Below are 25,979 nucleotides of genomic sequence, written 5' to 3'. Positions count from 1 at the left end.
TATATATATATATATATATATATATATATATAACTTGATCTTATTATACGGGAAAATAACTTTTAAGAAGTATTATTTTTTTATTTCTTTTAAATAAATATATTAAAGCTTGAAAAAATTTATAACTAACAGTTAACGATCAACTTTAAAGAAATAATAATAAACAACAATTAATTTTAAAGTTGATATACAAAGTAAGTATAATCAATAAGAACAATTAAACAAAAGGCATTAAAAATAATTCTTTAACATCAATCAATATGCATAAAAAAACCACAAATACGAGAAAAAATGAGTGCCAACGAAAGAAGGAGCGACATTTAGCATAGATTTTAGTGAGGCCTGGAAGACGGAAGAGAAGAGACAAAGAAGATAGATAAGATGGCAAAAGAAGACAACACACTTGACAACCTTTTACTTCACAAACTTTCCAAAAAATACCAATGTTCAACAACTTAGACACACGTTTCCCAAGCTAGGTTAGGTTTCAAATATTTACATACTAAATAAGAAGAATGGGGAAGGAAAGAGATTGGATTATAGTTCAGACATCATTATCCAATTTTATTAACCAGGTGGATAAGATCATCGTCCATAAGATTGTTAGACGAAGTGGGGCATAACTCGTTCGACTTGGATATGCTTCGAGTACAAAGTAAGTTATCCAACATGGAACATTTTGATGATAAGAAATCAAATAGTCATTATTTGGATCAGGTTGTGTAGAGGAAGATGAAGAGTTGAATGAAAATGCCGGTTTCAAAAAATAATAAAAAAATAATTAATAATAATAATAATAATAATAAATAAAATAAACCAACTTTATTTCGTTTCACTCTCTTTCTATCTCACTTCCTCTTTTTTCTCTCTTGGCAAACACCACATCTCCTTCCATTTTTTTCTTCTTTATTTCTCTTTGCTTATTCTCATGTACAACACATAAACTCTCAACCCATAAAATGAATTTAATATATCCAAAAGCATAATTTCTCATACACCTACGAATGCTATTGGTTAGGGTTTCTGCTCAAAGGAGAAGGGTACCAATTTCTAGAAAGTTGTTTATTTAGACTCTTTGAGGTAAATACGCAAATGGATACATCCATCTATACTGACCTGGTCCATCAAGCCTAGCTTAATTTGCAAGATGCACCGAGAGATGCTCAATGGAATCAAAAAAGTCCAAGAGGGAATACTTTCTCCAACTTAGATAAAATCATCAGAATCTCATTTTCCATCTTGATGAGATCTTCATCGATAAGCATTACAGAACACAAATTCTTAAAATATTGACTCACTTCAATAAGTAGGTTCAATACACGTGTCGGTAAAGCACTAAAGGCAATAGGAAGTAAACACTCTAAAAATATATGACAATCATGACTTTTCATACTATGCATCCTTCCATTTTCTACATCAGCACATCTTGCCAAATTAGAACAATAACCATCAAACGTCTTTAACTCTTTGATCCAACGATAAACAGATTTGGCTTCTTCACCAGATAAAATGTAATTCGCACAAGTTTTTAGAGTCTTGTTGTTGTGCTCCACCAACAACAAATCTGGTCGTCTGCAATATATAGCTAGTCTTTTCTAGCTTTGTCATTATCTTTTGTTTTCTTTTTCACATTCATCACAATATTAAATATGTTGTCAAAGAAAATTTCTCGATATGCATGACATCGAGATTATGTCTTAAAAGATTATCTTTCCAATACGGTAGATCCCAAAAAATATATCTTTTTGTCCAATTGTGTCACTGTCCGTAACCTTGTTGTTTACAAGCCACCCCATTAACAACTTGTACCTTTGGCATATCTTTTAATTTATTCCAAACTTGCTCTCATGTCAATTTAAGCGGTGGTCCTAGATTTTCTGCATAGTCCTTGATAAATGCAGCTTTGTTTCTTCTAAATGCATGATCAACAGGTAATAACCTACGGTGCGAGTCAAACCACAACGCCTTTCCACCGAATTTTAAAGTAAATGCTATTGTGTCTTCCATACAAATAGGACAAGCCAATTTACCATGGGTCCCCCATCTTGACAACATCTCATAAGCGAGGAAATCATTAGTTGTCCACATCAAAGCAACTTTCATCATAAAATTGTGTCCGAGCAATATCATATGTCAAGACACCACTCCACAACCTCTTCAAATCGTCTATCAAAGGTTATAAAAGAATATCAATACTAGTTGTAGGATTTGAAGGACTTGGTATCACAACAACTAAGAACATATAAGATTTAGACATACACATATCAGGAGGAAGATTGTAAAGAGTAACAATGACAAGTCAACAAGAATAAGGAGTAGACGATGCTTGTATATAAGGCGTAAATCTATCTGAGGATAATCCAAGTCTTACATTGCGTGGATCTGACGCAAAATCGGGATGCATTTGATCAAAGTGTTTCCATGCCTGACCATCAGATGAATGTCGCAACTCACCTGAATTTCTTCTATTCTCATAATGTCACGTCATCTTTCCTGCAGTTTGCATTGATGCAAACATTATCTACAATCTTGATACAATAGGTAGATAAAACATTGATTTCCTTGGAATTGATTTTTCCCTACCTACCCTAGAGTTATTTCTTTGTCGATATCTTGGTTGTTGGCATCATTTATACCAAATTCGTTGTCATAATACAACAGGCAACCTTTAACACAACAATCAATCCTCTTGACACTCAATCCTAACTTTGACCTAACCGTTTAGCATTGTAATAACTTTGCGGCAAACTATCTCTAATAGGTGTTGCATCGATCATCATTTTAGTAATTAAATCTAAAGCTAAATCAGGAACATGAAACTGAGACTTTAGACCTAAAAGTCTAATACACATTGATAACTTTGAGTTTGGAGATCTTTCAAACAACAATTTATTTGTATATTTCAAAAGACCATAAACTAAATATATGAGTTTCTTCATTTGGAAGTCCATCAGTATCGTCATATTGATCTTCATTGAATGACAAATTAACTCCAACAGCATCCGAAATCATATTATTCATCACCTCAAAGTGCTGATAGTTATAATAATCTACACTTAACATGTTAGTTCTACTTGAAGGACCTATGTTATTCTTTACACATGTCCTAGTACTAGGCACTGCTGGAGACTCTTCCTCCTGATAGTCTAAATTCAATAGTTAGGCTGAAATCCATCTTCATATAAATGTACTCTTATTTCATCTTCACTCTTAAACCGTCTACATTGACATAAACAACATGAACATCTCAACCCCCTTCATCTTCAACAATTTTTTGCACTCTCGCAAAATTGAGAAACTCTTCAATCTTATTAGCAAAACGTTTTTTAAGACCCTTCCTTCTAGGAAAATTTCTATCATACATCCAACTATGGTCTATATTCATATATATGTTTATTGTGAAAATTAAATGAATTTTACATGATCATTAATAAGATCGATGTTTTATATATAAATTACTTTATTTTTGAAAAGCATTATATATATTGTTATTAATATCTACAAATTACTAAATAATAAATTATGACATATTTTATATATCAATTAAGTGAGCATTTACAAATAATATAATAAATTATAATAAAGAATATATATATATATATATAATGATATTTATAAATTAAAATAAAATTTTAAAATGATATTTAATGAACTTTTTCATAAAATAAGTCCTTATAAGCAAAAGTAGAGGCCGTAAAAGTATATAAATTTTTTGTACGAACTCAACTACAACTCTTTTAATGACTAACAACAAATATTAATATTATTTATTTTAATAATATTTTTATTATGTAAGCAACATAGTTTCTAATTATTTTGGACAAATCTACCAACATTTCGAATGATGAACTTTTTATGTATTTTAAAAATAATATAAAAATATTTTATATTTATGATATTTTATATTTTATGATTATATTATTATTATCAATCTTATTTTTCATAAGTATTATTCTGTTGCTAAAAAAATTATAATTTCTTAATAAAACTATATTTTACTAACATAATAAATCATAATACCAATGATAACTATAATAAAAAAAATAACACTTCATCAACCATTAAAAAGTCACTACATTTTAATTTGAGTATAAATTTTACAAATCAAATATTTTACTAGTTATTTGTTTAACAAATCTTACTAATATTAAAGTTTAAAAATAATATTATACTCAATTTAAAAAATAATATGTTAATCTATATTCTAAATTAATAAACTATTAAGTCTAAAAGTATTTTAAAATCATACAACAATAATAATTATATAATTAGTAATCTATATTTAAAATGCATTACATACTTGATGTCGAGTAGTGTGCGACTTGAAGCGTACAAACAAGTAACAACTATTCGCAATAACCACAACAACACCACTGTCAAAATAAAAATTAAATAATATTCATTAAAAAATAAAAATTTACCAAAATTTAACAAATAAAAGAGAAATGTTGGAGAAAAAATATTTGTAAAAAGAAGGCGGAGAGAAAATTTAGAGAGAAGGTAAAAATGAAAAATGAGAGGAAGAGTTATATTCATAGGAGAACAATGACATTTTGTGGCTGCCAAAACAGCCACAAACTTGGGCCTTTATGGCGGCCAAAATCGGCCACAAATGCCAACGGTAACGTGGGCTTTTATGGCGGCCTTTGCAGCGAGAAAAGTGGACTTTGTGGCAGCCTTTGCAGCCATAAGTACCTACGGTACACTACGCCTTTTGTGGGGACTTTTGTCCTTAATAAATGCGTGTTTTTGTGGCGGACTAATCCCTCACAAAAAGCTTTTTCCGCCACAAATAACAATAAATTTGAATTTTTGAATTTGTGAGGACTTTTTCAATCAGTAATTTGTGAGAGCTTTTATAAGTTGGCCACAAAATGAGTGTTTTCTTGTAATGATAGTTGTCAGTAGACTGCGATCATTTTTATATTTTTATTTTTTCTATAATTACTCTTTTACTCGTTTTCTATGTTAAAATATTTGTTTAAAAATTTAGGAAATACAAGCTTTGAATTTTTCTTCATTTTCATCATTTAGTTATTTTAATGGTCTTTGTTTTATGTATGAGTTATAAAGTACTTAATTATTGAATTGATATACAGTTGAAAATGTTTTCCATGAGTTATGATGAAATGGGAAATGATTTTTAAACGTGTTTTGAAAATCGTTGTTATAATTATAAAATCGTTAACGTCGCTAGTTACATCGTTTGATTAGAGAGAGTTATCCGTTAGAAGGAGCCTCCCCTAGAGAGATGTCATCCGTAGGAGGAGAGGGCTATCAACGTAAGCTCTATAATTGATGTGTGATGATGCGATGCGGCATTGAGAGAAAAAGGCTATTCGTTAGATGAAGTCACCCCTAAGAGAAAGGCCACCTCAAGAATTTATATTTTTGCTTGTTTGATTTCTTATTATTTTTTGTTGCTCCTGTCGCGGCCTAAAATTTCGAGTGTTTCTCGAATTCAATGGAGTCGCCACCAAAATTTATTTTAAAATAGGGAAAATATTGGGAAACCCCTAAAAATAGAAAATAAAATAAAAAAATGGTCTTTGAAATCAAATTTTGAGTTCGGGAGTCGATTATGCGTAGGGAAGGTATTAGCACCCTACGACATCCGTTAAAACAATGGTTACCTATAATTAATTGTGCAAAATTAATTTTAACTTAAATATAATTATTTATCTTTATTATTAAATATGAATAACGATTATCATTATTATTATTTTTTTAAAATATGATTTTGGAATGAATGTGTTCAAGGAATAAAAAAAAACAAAAATAAAATATAAATTATTAATGCGCTTTACAAGAATGCGATCTTGCTCCTACGTATCTCCCGGTGCGATGGAGAAATCAAAACTACGTAGTTCTTAATTAAAAAATGTTGATGTGTTGATTTTTTTTAATGAAAATGAGTTTTGTTATAAAAAAAAATTGACAAGAAAAGAAAATAAATTTCGTTAACTTAAAATATAATAAAAATATATATTTTTAAATACAAGTTTTAAGACTATCAAGTTGTACAACTTGTGTCTCAAAAACTTAAAGAATAAAAAGATGTCTCATCTAATTAGTCCTTTTAAGAATATTTTAAATTATTGTGCGGTTTATAAAATTGAGTTTTAAAACCATCAAGTAGTACAACTTGTGTCTCAACAACTCCCATAATTAAAAATATCACATGCAACTCAAATTTAAAAAGTTAATTTTTTATACTTATTTATAATAATAAGTTTTAGAATAATAAGTTTGTATAAATTGTATTATGCTATTTATGGATTAAAAGATGTTATCTTTAGTTAACCCCTAATAATATTTATTTATTAATTTATTTACGAGTTTTAATTTATTAACTTATCTATGAAGATGAAGTTTAGAAATGCCAAGTTGTCGCAACTTGTATCCTAATAACTCAAAGATAAAAAAAAATGTCGCCCCTAATTAACCTTTAATGAAATATTTACTTGTATTTTTTTATTATGAAAAATAACTTTTATTTATGAAACAAATTAATTGTGAAATCATAAAAAGAAGCTAAGTGGGCTGAAATTTCAAACACATACTTGCATTTTTTTTGTTTTCCTTTTTTAGGCCCAACTTAACATGAGCCCAAAATGACAAAAAAGTTAAAAGTTAGTAACCCTAAAAATAATTGCACACTTGAAGGCACAACAAAGCGGCTGTGTTTGCAGAAAGCACAAGTGCAGCAGCAGCTTAACGGACGCGGCAACGGCTGGGTGTTTTGGTGACACGGCGGACATCCTTAGCGGCTTGGATCCTCAAAACTTGATCATCCAGCTTTAACCGCTCTGAGGCTTTCCATACGGCCGCCATCTTTATCATTGTTCTCCAAGGTTGTAAGAGAAAATCTCCATTGCTCGAATTTGAGAGAGAGAGAGAGAGTGCAACGACATTAAAAAAGGGGGCGACGTTTCGGTGCGACGCGACCGTGATACCATCGTCGAAGGTTTGTGATTTCTAATCTTACTTTTATTTTTTATTCATAATGTTATCTTAAAAATAAAAACTACATTTTTAATAACAAAATAAAGATCATGCATTGAAGATAGAGATCAAACAAAATTATTGTACAAGAGAAATACCTTTGCGTTTTCTGTTTGTTGATACTCTCTCTGGTTTCTTCCTCTTCTCTTTCTTTATGCGTTTATTAGTGGTGTTAAATTTTTTCCTCCCCCTTTTGTAAACAAAATGGAGATGTATTTATAGAGTTTTTATATTTGTTTAGTTGTTTTCTTTGCTGTGACACTGTTTGAGTTTGAGCTTTCCAAATCCTTGTTTGATGTTTTAATTTCTTTTCTCATAACCTGCATTTTTCTGCACCTCTGATGTCTTCATAATTTTAGATTATTTTCTTTTGATCTGTTGATTTGTTGAGCTTATTCATTTGTCTTTTAGTTTCTTTTTTAAACTCAAAAATTTGTCTCTTTTTTCTGCATAGTGTGTACAATGGCAATCATCATCAACATAGCAGGGTTTGGCAGTGAACAAAAGCAACAATAGAGAACAAAACACGGGAAAAACTGGAAACAGTTAGCTTGATCTGATTTAATTTTTATTGTAATTTAATTTGGTTTTATTCTTGGTTTGTAATTTAATTTGGTATTAAAACTTTGATCAGATTTGAAATTGTAAATTTATGAGACATAATGAAAATATTTATTGTAATTATTTTTATTTCCTTTTTAAAATACATATTTCCTTTTTTTGATTTACTTTTAACCAAAATGGACAAAATTGGGGTACTAAAGTTCCTCATTGTGATTTCACTTTTCTCTAAATTGGATTTTTAATAATTTCACATGAACGGCTAAATTACTAGTTTAATGATTTTATCGTCCGTATACTTTACTTGAGAGATATCTATATTTTTGGCAGTATTGTTTAATATAATTGCCACAAGATTGTAAAATAATTATTCATTTTTCTTGTTTTTTTTTTTTTTTTTTTTTTTTTTTGTTTCACTTCTAGTTGGTGGTGGTTGTTGTCTCCTCACTAAGTCTTTGTGACTTACCCTTTCATGTTGTTTATGTTTTTTCTTCAGATTCACAGACAACTGAGTAGCAAGTTGTTAGTAGACTCAAGTCTCGATCATATTTTTTGGTAGGCCTCTTTGATCGATGTTTAGGGTTTAATTTTTTTATCAATGTTCTTTGATTAGGTGAGAATGCCACCAAAGACTAGGAATCCTATTATAAAGGAAATTGTTGATAAGTTAATTTCTCAAGCCCAAGGCGATCGTCAACGAGGTTGTGCTTCAGTTCTCACTTGAAATCGGCATCGAGGTAACGTTGGAAGACGTGGCCTGGATGCTGATGTTGAGGTACCTAGGAGGAGGTGCATAAGTCCAGTCATGGAAGAGTTTGATGTTGGTCTGCATGGATTACAACTGGTTGTGCAACAACTTGTTAGGGTTGTCGTCGGACAACAACATGAGGGTGATCAAAGACATGAAATCTCAAAAGCGAACAAGAGGTTAGACAAGTTAAGCAAAGACGACTACTGCAACAAGGGGCATTGAGGTTACTTTACCAGACTTCTTGAAGCTTAAGCCCCCTACTTTTTCTGGGTCTAACGCGACTGAGGACTCATAACAATTCATTGATAGTCTAGAGAGGCTTTGGAGAGCATTGGGTTGTTCTGATGTAAGAGCAATAGAATTGATATCATTTCAACTAATAGGTGTGGCACATGATTGGTTTGATATAGTGTCACGTGGTAGACAAGTAGGGTCACCTCTGTTAGCATAGAGAAAGTTCTCTCAAGTTTTCATGGCTGGTTTTCTTTTAGAGAGTGTTAGAGATGGATTAACTCATGAGTTTGAGCGATTGGAGCAAACATAGGGTATGACAGTTTTAGAGTATAGTGCTCGTTTTACACAGCTCTCTAGACACACTCTTTACCCTATCATTGAGAAGATGCGTGTCAAGAGATTCATTAGAGGATTAAGGGATTACTTATTTAGATATGTGGTTGGGTCAAATTGTTATACTTTTGTTGAGGTTTTGAGTTTGGCACTTTAGATTGAGCAACGACAGAAGAAAAAAGTAGGTAATAGATAAGATTCACAGAAGAAATAAAGAGTTGAAGGATCCTACAGTAACTATCCAAAATGCGATGGTGGATCTATGTTTGGTTATCTGGGGAAACAAAGACACATGTCTTAAAGAGGTGGTCATAATAGACAGTCTTTTGAGACAGTGCAGAGTCGTTGATCATATTTGAGCAGTGTCAAAATCCACTTTTCCTCAGAGGCATTTTGATGTTTCAGCTACACGATGTTTTATTTGTGGTAGGTTTCACTTTGGAAATTGTTCTACATATGGTAATGGTAAGGTGTGCTATCAATGTGACCAAGTAGGTCACATTAGGAGGTATTGTCCTGTAGATACGACGCAACTATCCTCTAGTTATGCATCAACACCAACAACTATGACATCTTCTTATGCTCAGTATGCATCCAAAGTGGAAATTCTTATGTCAGAGGTTCAAGAACATCTCAACATGGAGGTAGAGGATTTGGTGGTAGAGGTCAGATACCAGCAGGAAGAGGTCAGATGCGAGTGTTTGCTTTGACTCGTCAGGATGCTCTGACATCCAATGCAGTAGTGACAAGTATATTTTTTATTTGTTCGAGAGATGCTGATGTTTTGTTTGATCCTGGAGCCACTCATTCTTTTGTATCCTTGTGGTTTGCTACTCGACTTGGTAAATGTTCATATTCTTTAGAAGAGGCTTTAGTTATGGCTCCACCTGTTGGAGGAAATTTGCTTGCTAAGTCGGTGTATTGTTCTTGTGATATAACTATTGAGGGCAAGGTGTTGCTAGTAGATTTAGTAGTTATTGACTTGATAGATTATGATGTGATTTTGGGTATGGATTGTTTGGCTTTTCATCATGACACTTTGGATTGTCATAACAAAGTGGTGAAAATTGAGATACCGGGGCAATTAGTCTTCTCATTTCAAGGAGAACGTTGTTGGGTACCACATAACCAAATCTTAACCTTGAGAGCTAGCAAGTTAAAGAGAAGATGTTGTCAAGCGCACTTAGCCTTGGTAAGGGATATACAAGTGGTTGAGGAGAAATTGGAAAAAATTCCAATAACATGTGAATTTCTAGATGTTTTTCCTGAAGAACTTCCTGGGTTGCCACCTAATAGGGAGATTGAGTTCTCTATAGACTTAGTTCCTAACACTCATCATATATCCATACCTCCTTATCGTATGGCCCCAACAAAACTTAAGGAGTTAAGGGAGCAACTTCAAGATCTTCTTGATATGGGTGTTATTCTCCCAAGTTCTTCTCCTTGGGAAGCACCAATATTATTTGTAAAGAAGAAAGATTGATCCATGCAGTTGTGTGTAGACTATAGGCAGTTGAATAAAGTAACTGTAAAAAACATTTCCTCATATTTGTTGCTAATATATAGTGATTTCAAATCGATGGACAATGAAAGATGAACTACTCGATACATTTGAACAATTGGCTTATGCAAGCTGTGTAAATTAGAAAGAATATTGGCATTACTAAAAGGAAATTGGGAGGCAGCAATTAGCTTATGCATATCCAAACAAATGATTGTGAATATAATTTATGAAGATAAATATGTCTATTTTTTGATTAGGTGCCCAGAAAAGAAAGAACATGATTTTTGTTTTTACAAAAGGACAAAATCTTCTATTAAAGAAAAGATTTTGAGACAAAATATTGTTAGGTTTAGGCATGGACAAACAATCCAAACCGGCCCAAAACGACCGATCCACATGGCCCGCATGCAAATGGGCGGGTGAAATCCGGTCAATGGATTTGATGGAAAAAGTCAGCAGATTCATACAGATATGGGCGGACGGGTGCGGGTGAAACATTTTGGGTCGTCGATAACCGAACCCGCCCGAACCAAACATATAATGCTACAATGTCATATTAATACAAGTCATCTTACTCTACCCATTTGGCCCAAATCCATTACAAATGAGAGGAGACTGGTCCAAAATATTTGTTTTCACTATAAATACCATTTATACAATCAACCCTAACAAACCCTAGCCGTCGAATCCAGAGTTACCATCTTCAGCATCTCAGTGAGAATACCATCTTCATCATTTCTTCTTCCTCTCAAACCTTAGGCTTCTTTCTTTCTTCTTCCTCTCAAATCTTAGGCTTCCAATATTTTGATCTCATAATCCATTCTCAGATCTCATCCCGATTAACCTTTTGTTGTTTTATTTCCCTCTCTATCTCATCTCACAGTCGTACATGGAGAGGTTGAGAATAATAGACATGGAAGAAAACTCGAAGTCACTAATAAAAAGTATTCTTTAAAAGGTTATGATTTTTGTTAGGATTTTTTTTAATTTATGGTCGACATTTCTATTTCTTAACCCGTGATTTGACTAATATGTGTTTTCATCTTGTGAAGCCATGGATCGTAACATACTTTCTTTGTTGGATGCTCAAAGTCAGAGGATCTCAGATAAAAAGAACAAGGCTATGGTTTTATATTTTTATTTATTTCTATATATATATATATATATATATTAAATGAACCTAAAAATAATCACATGTTTGTTTTTCATTTGATTAAAATAAAATCTATATATTATGCTTTTGATTGTTACTTTTATGATTTTATATATGATTCTAATATTTATTGTAATTTTTTATTCTACTTTCTATTTAGAATTATACTATAATGTTTCTATTTATTTTAACAGTTTGCATGTTAATGATTATCTTATTTTTATTCTTTCTTAAATTTATTTACATATCATAATTGTTTTATTGTTTTCCATGTGCAGATGCAACAATATTCATGTTGAATACAACTATTAAAGATTTATTGAGCACCAATGTTCATAGTGTGTTCATAGTATTGTACTGTTTTATGTTTATTTTAATAAAAATGTTTATTTGGTATTGTAATAAAATATTTATTTATGCTTATGATTGTGGAACTCTAAACTAGGTTGGTAGATAATTCTAAATAGAAAATCCTTTAATTTTTTCTTATGATTGTGGAACTCTAAATAAGGCAAAATCCTTTAATTTTTGGACTTCAGCATTGCTGGAAGAACGATATGCATTTAGGATGTGTACTTTAAGATCTCATAATCTATTCTCAGATCTCATCTCGATTAACCTTTTGTTGTTTTATTTCCCTCTCTATCTCATCTCACAGTCGTAAATGGAGAGGTTGAGAATAATAGATATGAAAGAAAACTCGAAGTCACTAATAAAAAGTATTCTGTAAAAGGTTATGATTTTTGTTAGGATTTTTTTTTTTAATTTATGTTCGACATTTCTATTTCTTTCTTAACCTGTGATTTGACTAACATGTGTTTTCATCTTGTGAAACCATGGATTGTACCATACTTTCTTTGTTGGAAGCTCGAAGTTAGAAGATCTCAGATAAAAAGAACAAGGTTAGGGTTTTATATATATATTTTATTTCATTATATATATATATATATATATATATATATATATATATATATATATATATATATAAAATAAACATAAAAAAAAACACATGCTACTTTTAAATTTGTTTACATATCATAACTGTTTTATTGTTTTTTATGTGCAGATGCAACAATTTTCATGTTGAATACAACTATGAAAGAATTATTGAGCACCAATGTTCATAGTATGTTCATAGTATTGTATTGTTTTATGTTTATTTTAATAAAAATGTTTATTTGGTATTGTAATAAACTATATTTATTTATGCTTATGATTGTGGAACTCTAAACTAGGTTGGTAGATAATTCTAAATAGAAAATCCTTTAATTTTTGCTTATTATTGTGGAACTCTAAACAAGGCAAAATCCTTTAATTTTTGGACTTCAGTATTGCTGGAAGAACGATATGCATTTAGGGTGTGTACTTAAGATAAAATTGTTACTTAGCTTATGAAAAAAGATATAAAAAAATGTTAATTAGTCTTTAAAAAACAATATATACTAAAAACATGGCAAGGATATGAAAATTTATTACATACTAAAGCCTAATAAAATTAACATAATGGCCAAACAAATTTATCCGATGACCCAATTAATCTGAATAAACCGAACCAGCAACCCGCTTAAACCGAGTACTCGAGAATCGACTAAATCGAATTTTGGCATGGGTGGAAGTGGTTGTTTAAATAGCACTCGCGGATTGGACCGTTTGGTGATTTTGGCCCGCCCAACCCGGCCCATTGTCCACCCCTAGTTAGGTTATTAAAGGAAAGTTTGTGAAACAAATGTCGATATTGTTAGGTTGTACGTTTTCGAATTTGGGACCTCACAATTGAATGAGTTAATTATGGTAGAATTTACTATCTCTTATAAGATTAAAAAAAAAAAAGGAAATATCGTAAGACAAGTCACACAATGGTTAGTTTTTAGTGATTGTTTTACGGATTAAATAAAATGAAGGGATGAGATTTGGTGTGAAATTAAATTTTGACTCATGATGTCAATTGATCTAATCTTTATATCTGAGTTTGGTTCCTTTTGATCTAATATTATCTCATGCTGTGAATCATCTTGATTCTTTTATTATTATTTTTAATTGGATTAAAAGTTTATATTATATAAATTATGTATATAAAATTTTATATAAATCTAAAATTATTTGATATGAAATTAAAACTCATGAAGATTGAGAATGTTTAATAAAAGTGCATATGACGTTCATTTTGATATATCTTAATAACATATCAAATGATTTTAAATTTGTGCAAAACTGTAATATTAATAATAACCATGTAATTTGATTAATGCATAAGATTAAATTACTAACTAAAGATGTTATGTGATTGTATCTTCACCAAATAACTCTTTGATACTATATACTATAATATCTCAAATTTATTCTTTCCATTTTCGTAATAACTCGATTTAAAAACCCCTTAATAAAGATATTTTTTTTATATTTTTTTTGACTTAAGAATTTTATTTTAGGCTAAATTACATTTGTGGTCCTTTAACTTAATTTCAGGTAACGTTTTAGTCCTTTATCTTTTTTTTTTCCCGACTTGGTCCTTTATTTTAATTTTAAGTGACAATTTGATATTTTATGTTTTAAAATTTCAACAATGATATCCTTTTTTATACAAAAATTCAAAAAAAAATTCAATCATATTTTCATACTTTATTTGATATTTTTAGGAATAAAGGACTAAATCGGAAAAAAAAAAAAGATAAAGGACTAAAACGTTACCTGAAATTAAGTTAAAGGACCACAAATGTAATTTAGCCTTTATTTAATTAAACATGCATTTTTATTATTTATTATAATATTATTGTAACTTCCAAATTTCAATCCTTATTATTGTAATATTTTATTAGCTCAAATTTCACAAATTTTAAATTTTAATAACTATTGAAAATGTTATTTCGAGTTTATATAATCTAATAACTTTTTTTTTTCATTTAAGCATTATTAATTTAGAATTAACTATTATAAACAACTTTATTAATAAATTCATTAATTTGTTTATTGTAATAAAACCGTGGATGTGGTTAGTTTGAATTATGATATTCAAAATTCGATTTTTACAAGTTCTATATTTATTTTGAAAATTATTTTTCAATGGATTTTTTAAAAATAAAAAAAATTTTCACAATTATTTTTATTAACAAAAAACGATGATTGAATAGTAGTTTTTGATTTTGATAAACAATAAAAACGCATGTTTAATAGAATTAAAATTCTTGAGTAAAAAAAATATAAAAAAAAATAAAATTCTTAAATAATTCTATTTCACAACGACCGGAAGGAGTTTTATTTTTTTATACAACATTAAGGAGTTTTATTTTTTATTTTTTTGATACAATATTAAGAAATTTTTAATTTGAATTATTACAAAAATAGAAAGAAAATAAATTTAGAGATATTATAGCATATAGTATCTAAGAGTTATTGAATGGAGATATAATCACATAACATTTTTTTAGTGAGTAATTTAATTCTATACGTTAATTAAATCCAATAATTATTATTAATAGTTCTCATTTATCGTAATAACTATCAGTTTTCACTATATACGTTTCATATATATATATAATCAATTATCAAATTATTTTTCATCGAATTAACATTTGTAAGCATGCGGATACATTATTTAATAGATTTTAAAATATAATCTATAAATAATTTTTTTTTTTAATTTTATCATCTATAAATCTGTTTTTAAAAATAGAATAGACACATATTTTAGAAAAATTCTTATTAAAAATAATTTCTTAAAATTGATTTACCAAATAGTTTTCAAAAACTAAAAAACTAAAGAGAAAATCCAATCAAACAAACACTAATATATTTTGTATAAGACAAAGAGAGAAAATTTTGGAAGGTAATATGTGAAGATTAAGTGTTAAGTTTGGAGAGTCTATGTGGTGGTGGGTGAAGTGGAGCATAAAATGTATGTGGTGTGTAGTTCCACCAACACTCAAGTGCTAATTTTGAACTCAACTTCACCTTTAACTTCTTTGTCACATAGAAGAATCACCAAAATCTATACTCCAAATTCAATTAACAAGGTTGTTGTTGGAGTTGGAAGAAAATGGATGGTGGTTAATAATAGTGGTGAAAATAAATCAGTTACAACTACCACACATTTTGATGATAACGTTGTAGATTCAGCTTCAACGGTTGTTAGAAATTTCTATGAGGGAATCAATACACATGATGTGGATTCTGTGGCGTACCTTATAGCTGAAAATTGTGTTTATGAAGATCTTGTCTTTCCCAATCCCTTTGTGGGTCGTAAGGTACTAATTATTTAATTTTTTCATAAATTTATTTTAATTAAAGAGTTTTATTTACATATATTGTTTCCTTAAAAAGAATTTTTACATGCTTAATCAATCACAATTATCAGATTATTAAAAATATTTGATTTTTACCATAATTATCAAAGGTACTATAGAAGTTTTATCACAATTGATTTTTTAATTAAAGGTACTATTTTACAGGAAATTATAGAGTTCTTCAAAAAGTTCACTGAATCTACGAGCATAGATTTGCAGTTTGTTATAGATGATTTGTCTATGGAGGACTCATCATCTGTTGGGGTGATTTGGCATTTAGGTGATATTACAAACTCAAATGTTCTTTAAATCCATACAATTCAATTCTATACATATATACACATTCATATAAGTCTATTTTGTAATTATAGTTTTGATGTTTTTATTTTACTAATTTGGGTGATTTGACAAATGATATGGCAAGTAATATCATTACAAAATGCTTAATTTGTTTGATTTCTAAACAATTTATGGTAAAACTTTTTCTTCTGTTTTGCATCATTTTCCTTTAAAATGCTAATGATAATGCTACAGAGTAGTATCATATTACTAAATTTATGCTCTAATTTCACAGGTGGGCAAAATATCATAGATTTAAAACAAATTGAGGGATCAAAACTCCGATGAATATAAGGATCAAAATTGCAATTAAGTTTAGAAATAACTTCAAAATATTTGACTAATTTAAAGTAACAATATATGTCTCATTTTCTCTCATTTATATAAGTAAATTTTAGTGCATGTCTTATTAACATTCTCTATGTATTATTAACATTTGATAATGATGCAGAATGGAAAGGAAAACAATTTCCCTTTAGCAAAGGATGCAGTTTTTATCGTTTGGAGGTGATCAATGGCAAGAGACAAATAACGTAAGTAATGACACTTTTGTGTTTGATATGCATTAATGTGCTTAGAGTTGCATGACATGTTTATAAATTGTGCTGTGAAAATGGTGTTTGGTATACTCTGATCAGAGTATAAACAACTTGCAAGAATTTTTTATGGAATTTTTGTTTAGATGATGATTATATCATCAGTTTAGTTTCTTCATAAATCTTATATTTCTGGATAACAGATATGGGCGAGACAGTGTTGAACCTGCAATTAAGCCTGGTGATGCAACTTTGGTATGTTAATTTATCTATAATCTTTATCAGTGATGCTATTTTGTACAGAAAATTTTATGAGTCTTAAAATGTACATTATTTCCATTTGGATCTAGCAGACGGGGTTAGACTCCCACAACGTAGAAATTGAGTTTGAATTTCTGTTTGAGAGAAATATCAACATTTAGTGTCTGACACGCTTCGAATAGGATTACCTTAAGGGAAGAGAATCCATGGAAAACTAAAAAAATCACATCCATATCTATATATCTATGGACTGAGATCTTCTACGACTATTATATAGTGCAAGAATTTTGAGGACCATTAGATTAAGAGAGATAAACTAATTATCTTTATAACTGCTACTCCATACAACAGCGGTTGAGAATCCAAACACATATTTCAATCTAGTATAATTGAATATTTCGATACTTGAAGTTGTAATGTTCGAGGAAATTAGTCTCTCAAATTTATGAAATAATAAATTAATTACTTAGAGTGACTCCATCAAAATATTTGTTCAGGATAAACCAATCAAATTAACTTAGAAAAGACATAAATATTGACTTAAATAATCTCTCAATACATAAGAAAAACAGAAAACTTTTAAAAATGTGTTGTTGACTTTGAAAAAATATACAAAATTGGCTAACATTGTGCAATTTAAGGGACTTAATTGCTATTTTGTAAAGTTAAATTATTAAATTGACCAACTCTTACGATTTTAAAGAATAAGTAAATACTAATTTACTCCAACTATAGTACAACTTACAAACGAGCCTCAAATTTCAAAAACTATGGTGAATTTCAAAAATCTTGTAATTGTAAAACAATCAAGCTAGCTAGCTATCAATCTAATCCTTTTGGAAAAACAAAATTATATGCAGGCAGTGATCAAGAGTGTGACATGGCTTCTTCAACGATTTCCTCAGTTGGCAGATCGGTTATAGGGAAAGGTTTACATTATTTTGGGAAGGGCATGTCTATATTTTCCTTTACATAGAATGTTAATTTGATTGTAGTTTGGATTGTGTAACACATAAGATTCCTCAAAGCATAAAAGGTGACAGTGTTGTATATACAAATTCAAACAAAGTTAAATTTCTGTAAAAAATATACAAAAATTTACTGAATTCTTTAGCATTAATTTTTTATAATCTTTTTATTGTTTTTAGTTAACACTTTTAAAAATTAATTTTTATAATTAAACAAGTTTTAGTTAGTCGATTACTAATTAGGAAGTTCTATGATTAAATTATGGGAATATGTAATAGTAACTTATAGATAACCAACATTCTTGGATCCTTTAAGTAAGGTCTCGAATTTTTTAAGTAAGGTCTGGAATTTGAGTCTTATAGACTAAAAAAAATGTGATTCTTGGATTCTTTAAGCAAGGTCTCGAGTTTGAGTCTTATGGATTAACAAAAATGTGATTGGAAGAGGAGATTTCACCAAAGATAGAAATATGATCTTTTTTATTTGAGTCTAAAAATGCATCTCAATTTCAAACTACTTTCACTTAGATCTCTTTGGACTAATCTCTTATTCGTTTCTGCGAGCTCCATGATAGTTTCTCACTCAAGCGTAGCTATGCCATGAACTGCTGAACATGGCCAACCTCAACATTGTGTTTCACACCACCACGTAACAACATTCGTGACCACTCCATTTGCCGATTGTTGGCAATGCATCGGAAAACTAGGTGAAAGTATCACAACGCCGACATTGAGTGACAACTTCACCCAAGATCGCCAAAAAGTATACCTTTATAGAAGTGAAGGTTGCAAGGTTTACCCTAGCCAAGAGTCTGCGAACGAGACTCAATTTCCCAAAGTCGGAATCTATATCCTTCTCTCACCTCAGTTATCAATTCCCCTTGCTCTGAAGTCCTTACTTTCAAATTTTATTTTAAGAAAAATATTTACCTATTGTTGTTTTCAGGGAAAATATGATAGGTGAATTAGGTTCATTATGGGAGAATAGTGTCAATGCTATGAACTTTCTTTGACAAAATGAGAAGTGCCGTTTTTTTTTTGTGACATAATGAGAAGTGTCTTTTCACTAGTGTTATTTGTCAAAATTTGTATGCCAAACTAAGTCAGTTTATCAGTAGCTCCTTGCATCAGTGAGGCTGCAACCAAATATTTCCTGCAGTATAATAGTATATACTACCTCATTTTACAATACTCTTCAAAAGAGAGAATTAGTTAAATTATCGTTAGAGTATTTATTGCAGTTGAAAAAAAAGATGCAACATAATTAGAGATATGTTAATAAATAATTGGTTAGTGCAATTGAAAATTTAAAATGGATCTTATAAAGAAAGATTAAAATAATGGAGTCCTATATCTAAGAACATAGGTAGTAGTTTGTATCTATATCAGTCTCATGTTAAAATAGGTTTGGTGTTAGTCCACGGTTAGGGGTTTCGGTCCTGTGGGGATTAGAACCCCTGGTTAGGGGTTCATTCGAAATAAATATAAAAATTAAATGTTATTAATATCAAATAATTAGTTTGATTTGATGACATTGTAAGGGAGATACGGCTATGTAATTTTTATTGGATGAGTCATTTACGAACTGACACCCAACAAACCTCATGGATACCGTTGTGTCACCAAAATAAAATCACATTAGGAAAATGAGAGCAAAAATAGTAAAAATAAATAAAAAAATAGATTTACAAATCAGTACACCACAGCACCTGCCTGGCAATATGGAAGAAATGCAACAACTTCACCAAGATTTCACCGGGAATGACCGGTCCACCTGTATGTGCGCGCGTGCGTGCATGAACTTCTGCAACCATGTTAGTTGCAGCTATTAAGAGACATCTCAAAGACTCAAACATTCCAAGGCCCAGATTTATTTTGGGGGAACATAGTTGTAGAATCTTGATCTCTACTCCTATAGCTACTTTGAGACTCATTAAAGAAACTGGAACTATCTTGGCTTCCAAAAGCCATCCTCCTAAACATTCTGATCTGTGCAGATTGCTGTGAAGAATTAAACACTGAACTCTGCCCTGGTTTCATTCCATTATTCAGATCCGAAAACTCGTCCATCGAATCAAAAGCTCTCACTACCTGGTAAGTGATGATGAACAAACCACAACAAAGTTAGTATCTTCAGAATCAAATCGGCAAGTAGATGGCATGGTATGGCATGTTCTAAATTTACCTGACTCATTCGTGGCCGCTTAACTGAGGAATGACGCACGCAGGCTGCGGCAGCCTCGACCATCCTAAACATTTCGTTTCTATCGTAATTCTTTCCTAGTCTTGGATCCACCAAAGTTTCAAAGTCCTCTTTATCGAGTGCTTCGATCAATTGAGGTCGAGCCTGGAAATAAGTTTGGTAATTGTTATAATGTGCAATTTAATCTATTGAAAAGCATGTAATTGAGTACTATTTTTTAAATAAATAAATCCAAGTGCAAGTTCATCTTACACCTGATCACAAAAATATCCTTCCAGCATTAGTTGGAATTTTAGCCATGGTGAACAGCATTGGTAAAAAATTTGGAAAATCATCATGACATGTTAAAACTCAAAATCCCATTATCACTATAACATACTTGGAAATATTTCCAGATATAGTTAAAAAGGTTTTAAAATTTTCAAAATGGAACAAGGTAGGCCGAAAAGTAGTTCCATCCACAAAGTCATTGATGGGTCCCCATCTCGGTTGATAAGCTAAGGGACACCGAAAGAATTTTAGGAAGGAGGTGGGTTCAAATCCGAGAAATTAACATAGCCACTAATATACTAACATTTGTCTATATAAAAAAATAAAAAATAAAAAGTCATGTGATTGAATTAATAGGTGAAAATAATAAGAATGAAAATACCAATAATAAACAAAGAAATGTTACTAGAAATATGTGGCTCACCCATTCAACTAGGCTCTCATCACCAAGTGGCTGAGAGGCATCTACAGGTTTCCGACCGGTAATTAGCTCCAAAAGCACAACACCAAAGGAATATACATCAGACTTGTCAGTCAATTTCCCACTTGTGGCATATTCTGGTGCCATATAGCTGCAAATTAAGAACAAATTATTCCATTAGATATACTCAGAATGAGAACAATGCATACTTGAGTATTATCAGTTTTCAAATGATTTGTTTAGAGTCTCAAGTAAGATGAGATATAGCTTGAAAATATGTTTATAAGTGGGAGGCAGAGAAAACACTAATAGCTATCACTCATACAGAAGATAATACTACAAAGAGATGTGTAACTTACCCAAAAGTTCCCATTACGCGTGTAGTTATGTGTGTGTTTGAATCCAATGTTAATTTTGCAAGCCCAAAATCTGAAACCTGGTTACCAAATCATATCAATAAAACAAAAAAGACCCAATTAGAAAAAGTGAAACATCAATTTGGAGGTGCTCAGCATAAGTTGGCATTAAAAGAATGAATTAACTTACTAAACGAAATACAACAAAAAAAAAATTATAAATTATTCTGCATCGGAGGATACAGATTATAAAAGTGGCTTACTAGAGCTTCAAAGTTGCGATCGAGAAGGATGTTTGATGACTTGATATCTCGATGAATAATGCGTGGATGGCCTGATAAATTAATTAAATAGATATAAGATGATGAATGCAATATGCTATATAAAAACCAAAAAGATCAACTTTATAAACATGAGCAATTCTAAATTTGCAATTAACAAGAATGGAACCACCTCTGATGCATTTTAACTGTGGCTGCAAAATTTCTGAAGAATCCAATGTACATAGTTTAAAGAAAAATGTACATTTTAAAATAATGTATCCAAGCTAAAAGGAATATGTAGTAGCATGGAAAAACTTTGTCTTCTGTGGATAACTATACACTTGAGTTGAGAATGCTAAGAGAAAAGAAGAAACTTACAATCTTCATGTAGGTAAGCTATTCCACGAGCTGCACCAGCGGCAACCTTAACTCTGATAGGCCAACCCAAAACGGGTCCTTTTTCATCTGTAAAAAAATTTAATTATTAGTCATGTTTTAAATCTAAATTTAGATGAACCACAGTCGTCAAACCTAAAACATGGACTTATAACAATATAATTAGAACCTATTTGGATTCTGAAGTTCAACAACAACAACAACAACAATAATAATAATAATAATAATAATAATAATAATAATAATAATAATAATAATAATAATAATAATAATAATAATAATAATAATAATAATAATAATAATAAAATTCACAAGGAAACAATAAAATTCAAGCACAACATCAATGCCGTCGATATGTATCTTACCATGTAGATGGTGATGAAGGGTATTGTTGGGAACATAGTCGTAGACAAGCAACCTTTGATGTTCAGATATACAATAACCAACCAAAGAAACCAGATGACGATGATGTACTCGACTAATAGTCTCAACTTCTGCTCTGAATTCGCGTTCCCCTTGTCCACCACCAATTTTAAGCTGTTTCACAGCTACCTCTCTTCCATCTACAAGCAAACCTTTGTAGACACAACCAAATCCACCTTCTCCCAACAGATTCTGCTCTGAAAATCCGTTTGTTGCTTGGTTAAGTTCTTCATACGTGAACCATGATCTTGAATTATTTACTCCACCTGGCTCTGATGGTGAATTCACAAATTCACTACCGCTGCCACTACCTATAAAATTGGCTGGAGAGTGTGGCTTCAAGAACAAGGTACCTATAGGAGAATATCAATGTTTAAAAACAAATAATGTAGCAGCCATTTACACATTTAGTTGTCACTGAATTTCAAAAGTTACTACAAGCACATAGCATTTGTGTGGTGACTTTCCATTCAAACATAATGCAGCTAAATTCCAAAATTTGTCAGAAGATGTAAAACATGAATTATCCAGCTTAATCAGCAAAATTTTGTCAAACCAAAGACAACACAAAAGAGTGCAATGTTGTTCTTTTAGGCAAGGCTAAAAGGACAGCATGGAGGTTTGAACCAATAAAAAGCTACAAACTACCAAAAGCTGTCGCCGAGAACTCAATTCTAATGTCTTGGAAAAAAGCTTAGGGTTCTTCATAGGCAAGGTATAAAGAAGAATCAAGAGATCGGTAATCAAAGTTATTTGCTTTACACCTTTACCTGTTTATGGATCAAAACGGAATAATCTTACAAAACAGAGAGTAAAAAGGCCGCAAGAATTTAGAAACATAATTATAGGACATGTAAATGGAGATACATTAGCACCTTTTACAGGCAATTACAAATGGCATAAATTAGAACTACCCCTTTCAAGTTTCACATTAGTATTACTTTACCTCAAGATATCAAGTTATATAGTAATGCCTAACAATTTTCGATATAGAGAATACAAAATCAAATGAATGAACCAGAATCTCTCTGATTCATTATTGCAGTATCCAGGAACCAGAATCCAGTGTATCCAAGATTATCTAATTTAAGTTTATGCAGTGCAGAGAAAACCCTTCAGTATTCATCTCAATAGCAAATGATCAATGTGAACAAAATGCATAGCTACTAACAAGAGCAAACAATGCTAATAGTTTCTGGGGCACAATGCAATACCTGAATTATGAGACGAGGTAAACGGCGAAGGTGCGACATATTCAGCTCTTGGCCCTTTTCCCTTCTTCTTTTTCTGTACAAACCAAACAGTCATACCAAGAAGGCTGAGGACAAATAAACTAACTACCACACCAATCGCAGCAGCTCCTCCGGTATTCAACCCTCCTGAATTGGAAGGTGAGTTGTTTGCAGCTATATTACGAGTTCCATCAACAGTTGGTCTAGCAGTCGGTTTCTCAGTCGGAATAGAAGGCAATGAAACAGCTGGACCACCAGGTACCGTTTCGTTAGTAGGGGGACGAGGCAAAGAAGCTGGAGGTGCAGATCCTGAAGGAACTGAAGGAGGAGGAGTTGATGGCAATGTGGATGGCGGTGGAACAACATTGGAAGGTGAAGGAGGAGGAGATTGTGAAACTGATGGAGGGGATGCTTGTGAAGGAGGTGAAGGAGAAGTTTTTGGTGGCTCTGCTTTTGGTGCAGGAGGAGGATTGGTGGATGGTGGTGGTTTTGGCACATTAGCCGGAGGAGGAGGTGGAGACGGGGAAATTGGTTTAGAAGGAGGAGGGGAACCAACTGATGGAGGTGGTGGGGACAAATTTGGAAGTGTAGGTGAAGTCTGAGTTGGAGGAGGTGCAGGAGGTGGTGTTACAATTGGTGGAGTTGGAGATATTGGTGGTGGTGGTGGAGAAGTTGCCGGTGACGGTGTTTTCGATGGTGGAGGAGGAGGAGGAGGAGAAAGAGAAGGGGAAGGAGGAGGAGTTACAGGTACTGTTTGTGGAGGAGGAGATGATGATGATGATGATGATGATGATGATGAAGGAGGAGGAGATGATGATGATGATGATGATGAAGGAGGAGGGGAATTAGATGTTTGATTGGATTGAGAAGAAGTTGGAGGTGAAGGAGGGGTGGAAGTAGAAGAAGAAGGGGGTGGTGATAGAACAACAACACTACCACCATTAGATAATGGAGAAATTGCAGAAGGGGGAGAATTTGGTGAAAGAGTGATTGAAGTCATTATCACTCTACAAAATCTTCCCTCAAAAAATAAAAAATTTACTAACAAAAAACACTTACATTACATCATCACTCACTACCTATGAAGCAAGGATACTAATACAGACAATAGACAATGTATTTGATCAGAGGTGTGGGTACTATAAAGCTTACTACAGATTCCAAAACCTACAAATTCTTCAAAATTTCATATGTTTCCCTATAAACACAGTCATCACAAGTTCACTACACAAACATTCTAAATCAAACATCAAATTTCAGATCAAGTCTTCCACAAAAAATAATGAATGTTAATTTCTCTACACATTAAACAACACAATAAGTGAATCACCAAAACCTAGTTTCCCTAAAAAAAAAAAACTTGGACAAAAAGCAACCCGAATTATTTCAATACCCACAATCAACTTTTGAAAAAAGCTAATATTTTTATAGTCTACAGAACCTGACAATACTAAAAGCAAAAGTGAAATATCTTTCACAAAATAGGAAAAAGAAACCTAAATCTATAACCGGTCTTTAATAGAATGGAGAATTGAAAATGTGAAGGGGAAAATGCAGCACACCCAGATCTATAAAAATGAAAAATTGAACAATATCTGTAAGATTTGTGTAGAGAGAGTGGAAGGTTCAAAGCTGAGAGAGGAAAAAGGTGATTTAGAGGAATATAGTAATAGTGGCAAACACAGAAGAAACAACGACACACCCACAAGATGTGCAAAAGAGAACGTGGAGACGACTTTGAGAACAAGCTCTCTGTCACGGTAATTCACATTCACATACAGTGGGAATAGGTTGTGTCCCAATTGAATTCATCAATCATTAACCATTTTAGTATTTTGCTTTTACTTTTTCTTTTTTCATTGGAATTGGAAAAACAAACAACTATTTACTTGTCTCACAAATGAGTGATATTTTAACAAAATTAAAAAAAAAATTATAAATATCATTCACAAACGATATTCATTGGAAGAAGGTGGAAGTAATTTATATATACACTTTCGTTCATTAAAAAGACTTTATACATTAATTATAAACATTTACTTTCTTAAAGATTGACTTTTATCATTATATTACGTTGAAGGTATATTAAAACAACTCTTCAAATAAAAGGTATGTTTTTATGAGAAAAAAAGAATCATGCAGTGTGTGTAAATTAATTTTGTAAGTTTATTATTAAATAATTATTCAATCAACATTTTAAATTAGTTATCAGTTTAAAATATTTTAACTAACAGTGCATGGTCAATAAACATTTTTTTATACAAGAAAAGAAAGGTAGTTATTATGTATTACATTAATGAGTAGGTTTTAATGCATTTTTTCTCTTTATTTTAATAATTAATAAAAACATGATTTTAACTCTCATTTTAAAATTTATAATTTTAGTTTTATTTTTTACTCAATAAAAGTGACAACTCAATTTACACCTAAAACTATCCACCTATTCGATTCGTTCGTATATATAAAATAATTATTTAATTAATTATTTTA

At 31.1% G+C, this 25,979-nt stretch overlaps 2 protein-coding genes across 2 annotated transcripts; one reads left to right on the top strand and one right to left on the bottom strand.

Annotated features, from left to right (window-relative positions):
• The first annotated feature begins 15,358 nt into the window (after positions 1–15,358).
• LOC101491429 (uncharacterized) lies at positions 15,359–18,063 on the top strand. The gene is made up of 5 exons (XM_004514354.4): positions 15,359–15,782; positions 15,987–16,101; positions 16,612–16,693; positions 16,900–16,951; positions 17,818–18,063. The coding sequence occupies exons 1-5, from the start codon at positions 15,432–15,434 to the stop codon at positions 17,878–17,880; spliced, it is 663 nt and encodes a 220-aa protein (XP_004514411.1). The 5' UTR covers positions 15,359–15,431; the 3' UTR covers positions 17,881–18,063.
• Positions 18,064–19,404: 1,341 nt separating this feature from the next.
• Positions 19,405–25,320, bottom strand: LOC101491744 (proline-rich receptor-like protein kinase PERK8). Its single transcript, XM_004514355.4, has 8 exons — positions 23,472–25,320; positions 22,200–22,610; positions 21,817–21,903; positions 21,439–21,509; positions 21,179–21,255; positions 20,823–20,970; positions 20,111–20,272; positions 19,405–20,016 (listed from the first exon to the last, which is right to left on the bottom strand). Exons 1-8 carry the CDS (start codon positions 24,487–24,489, stop codon positions 19,774–19,776), a joined length of 2,217 nt encoding a protein of 738 aa, XP_004514412.1. The 5' UTR covers positions 24,490–25,320; the 3' UTR covers positions 19,405–19,773.
• Positions 25,321–25,979: the final 659 nt, after the last annotated feature.

This window comes from Cicer arietinum, chromosome 3 (genome assembly GCF_000331145.2).
Source record: "Cicer arietinum cultivar CDC Frontier isolate Library 1 chromosome 3, Cicar.CDCFrontier_v2.0, whole genome shotgun sequence".
NCBI lineage: Eukaryota > Viridiplantae > Streptophyta > Magnoliopsida > Fabales > Fabaceae > Cicer > Cicer arietinum.
Note: the sequence above shows the minus strand (reverse complement) of the source record. Positions and strands in the feature narration are given on the sequence as shown.

Excerpts from the sequence above, each read along its gene's own strand:
- LOC101491429 (XM_004514354.4), top strand. The coding sequence starts at position 15,432 with ATGTATGTGGTGTGTAGTTCCACCAACACTCAAGTGCTAATTTTGAAC. Across the intron at positions 15,783-15,986 it reads ATCCCTTTGTGGGTCGTAAG|GAAATTATAGAGTTCTTCAA; the intron begins GTACTAATTATT and ends ACTATTTTACAG. Across the intron at positions 16,694-16,899 it reads AATGGCAAGAGACAAATAAC|ATATGGGCGAGACAGTGTTG; the intron begins GTAAGTAATGAC and ends TCTGGATAACAG.
- LOC101491744 (XM_004514355.4), bottom strand. The coding sequence starts at position 24,489 with ATGACTTCAATCACTCTTTCACCAAATTCTCCCCCTTCTGCAATTTCT. Across the intron at positions 20,971-21,178 it reads CGCGTAATGGGAACTTTTGG|CTATATGGCACCAGAATATG; the intron begins GTAAGTTACACA and ends CTTAATTTGCAG. Across the intron at positions 20,273-20,822 it reads ATGAGAGCCTAGTTGAATGG|GCTCGACCTCAATTGATCGA; the intron begins GTGAGCCACATA and ends ACTTATTTCCAG.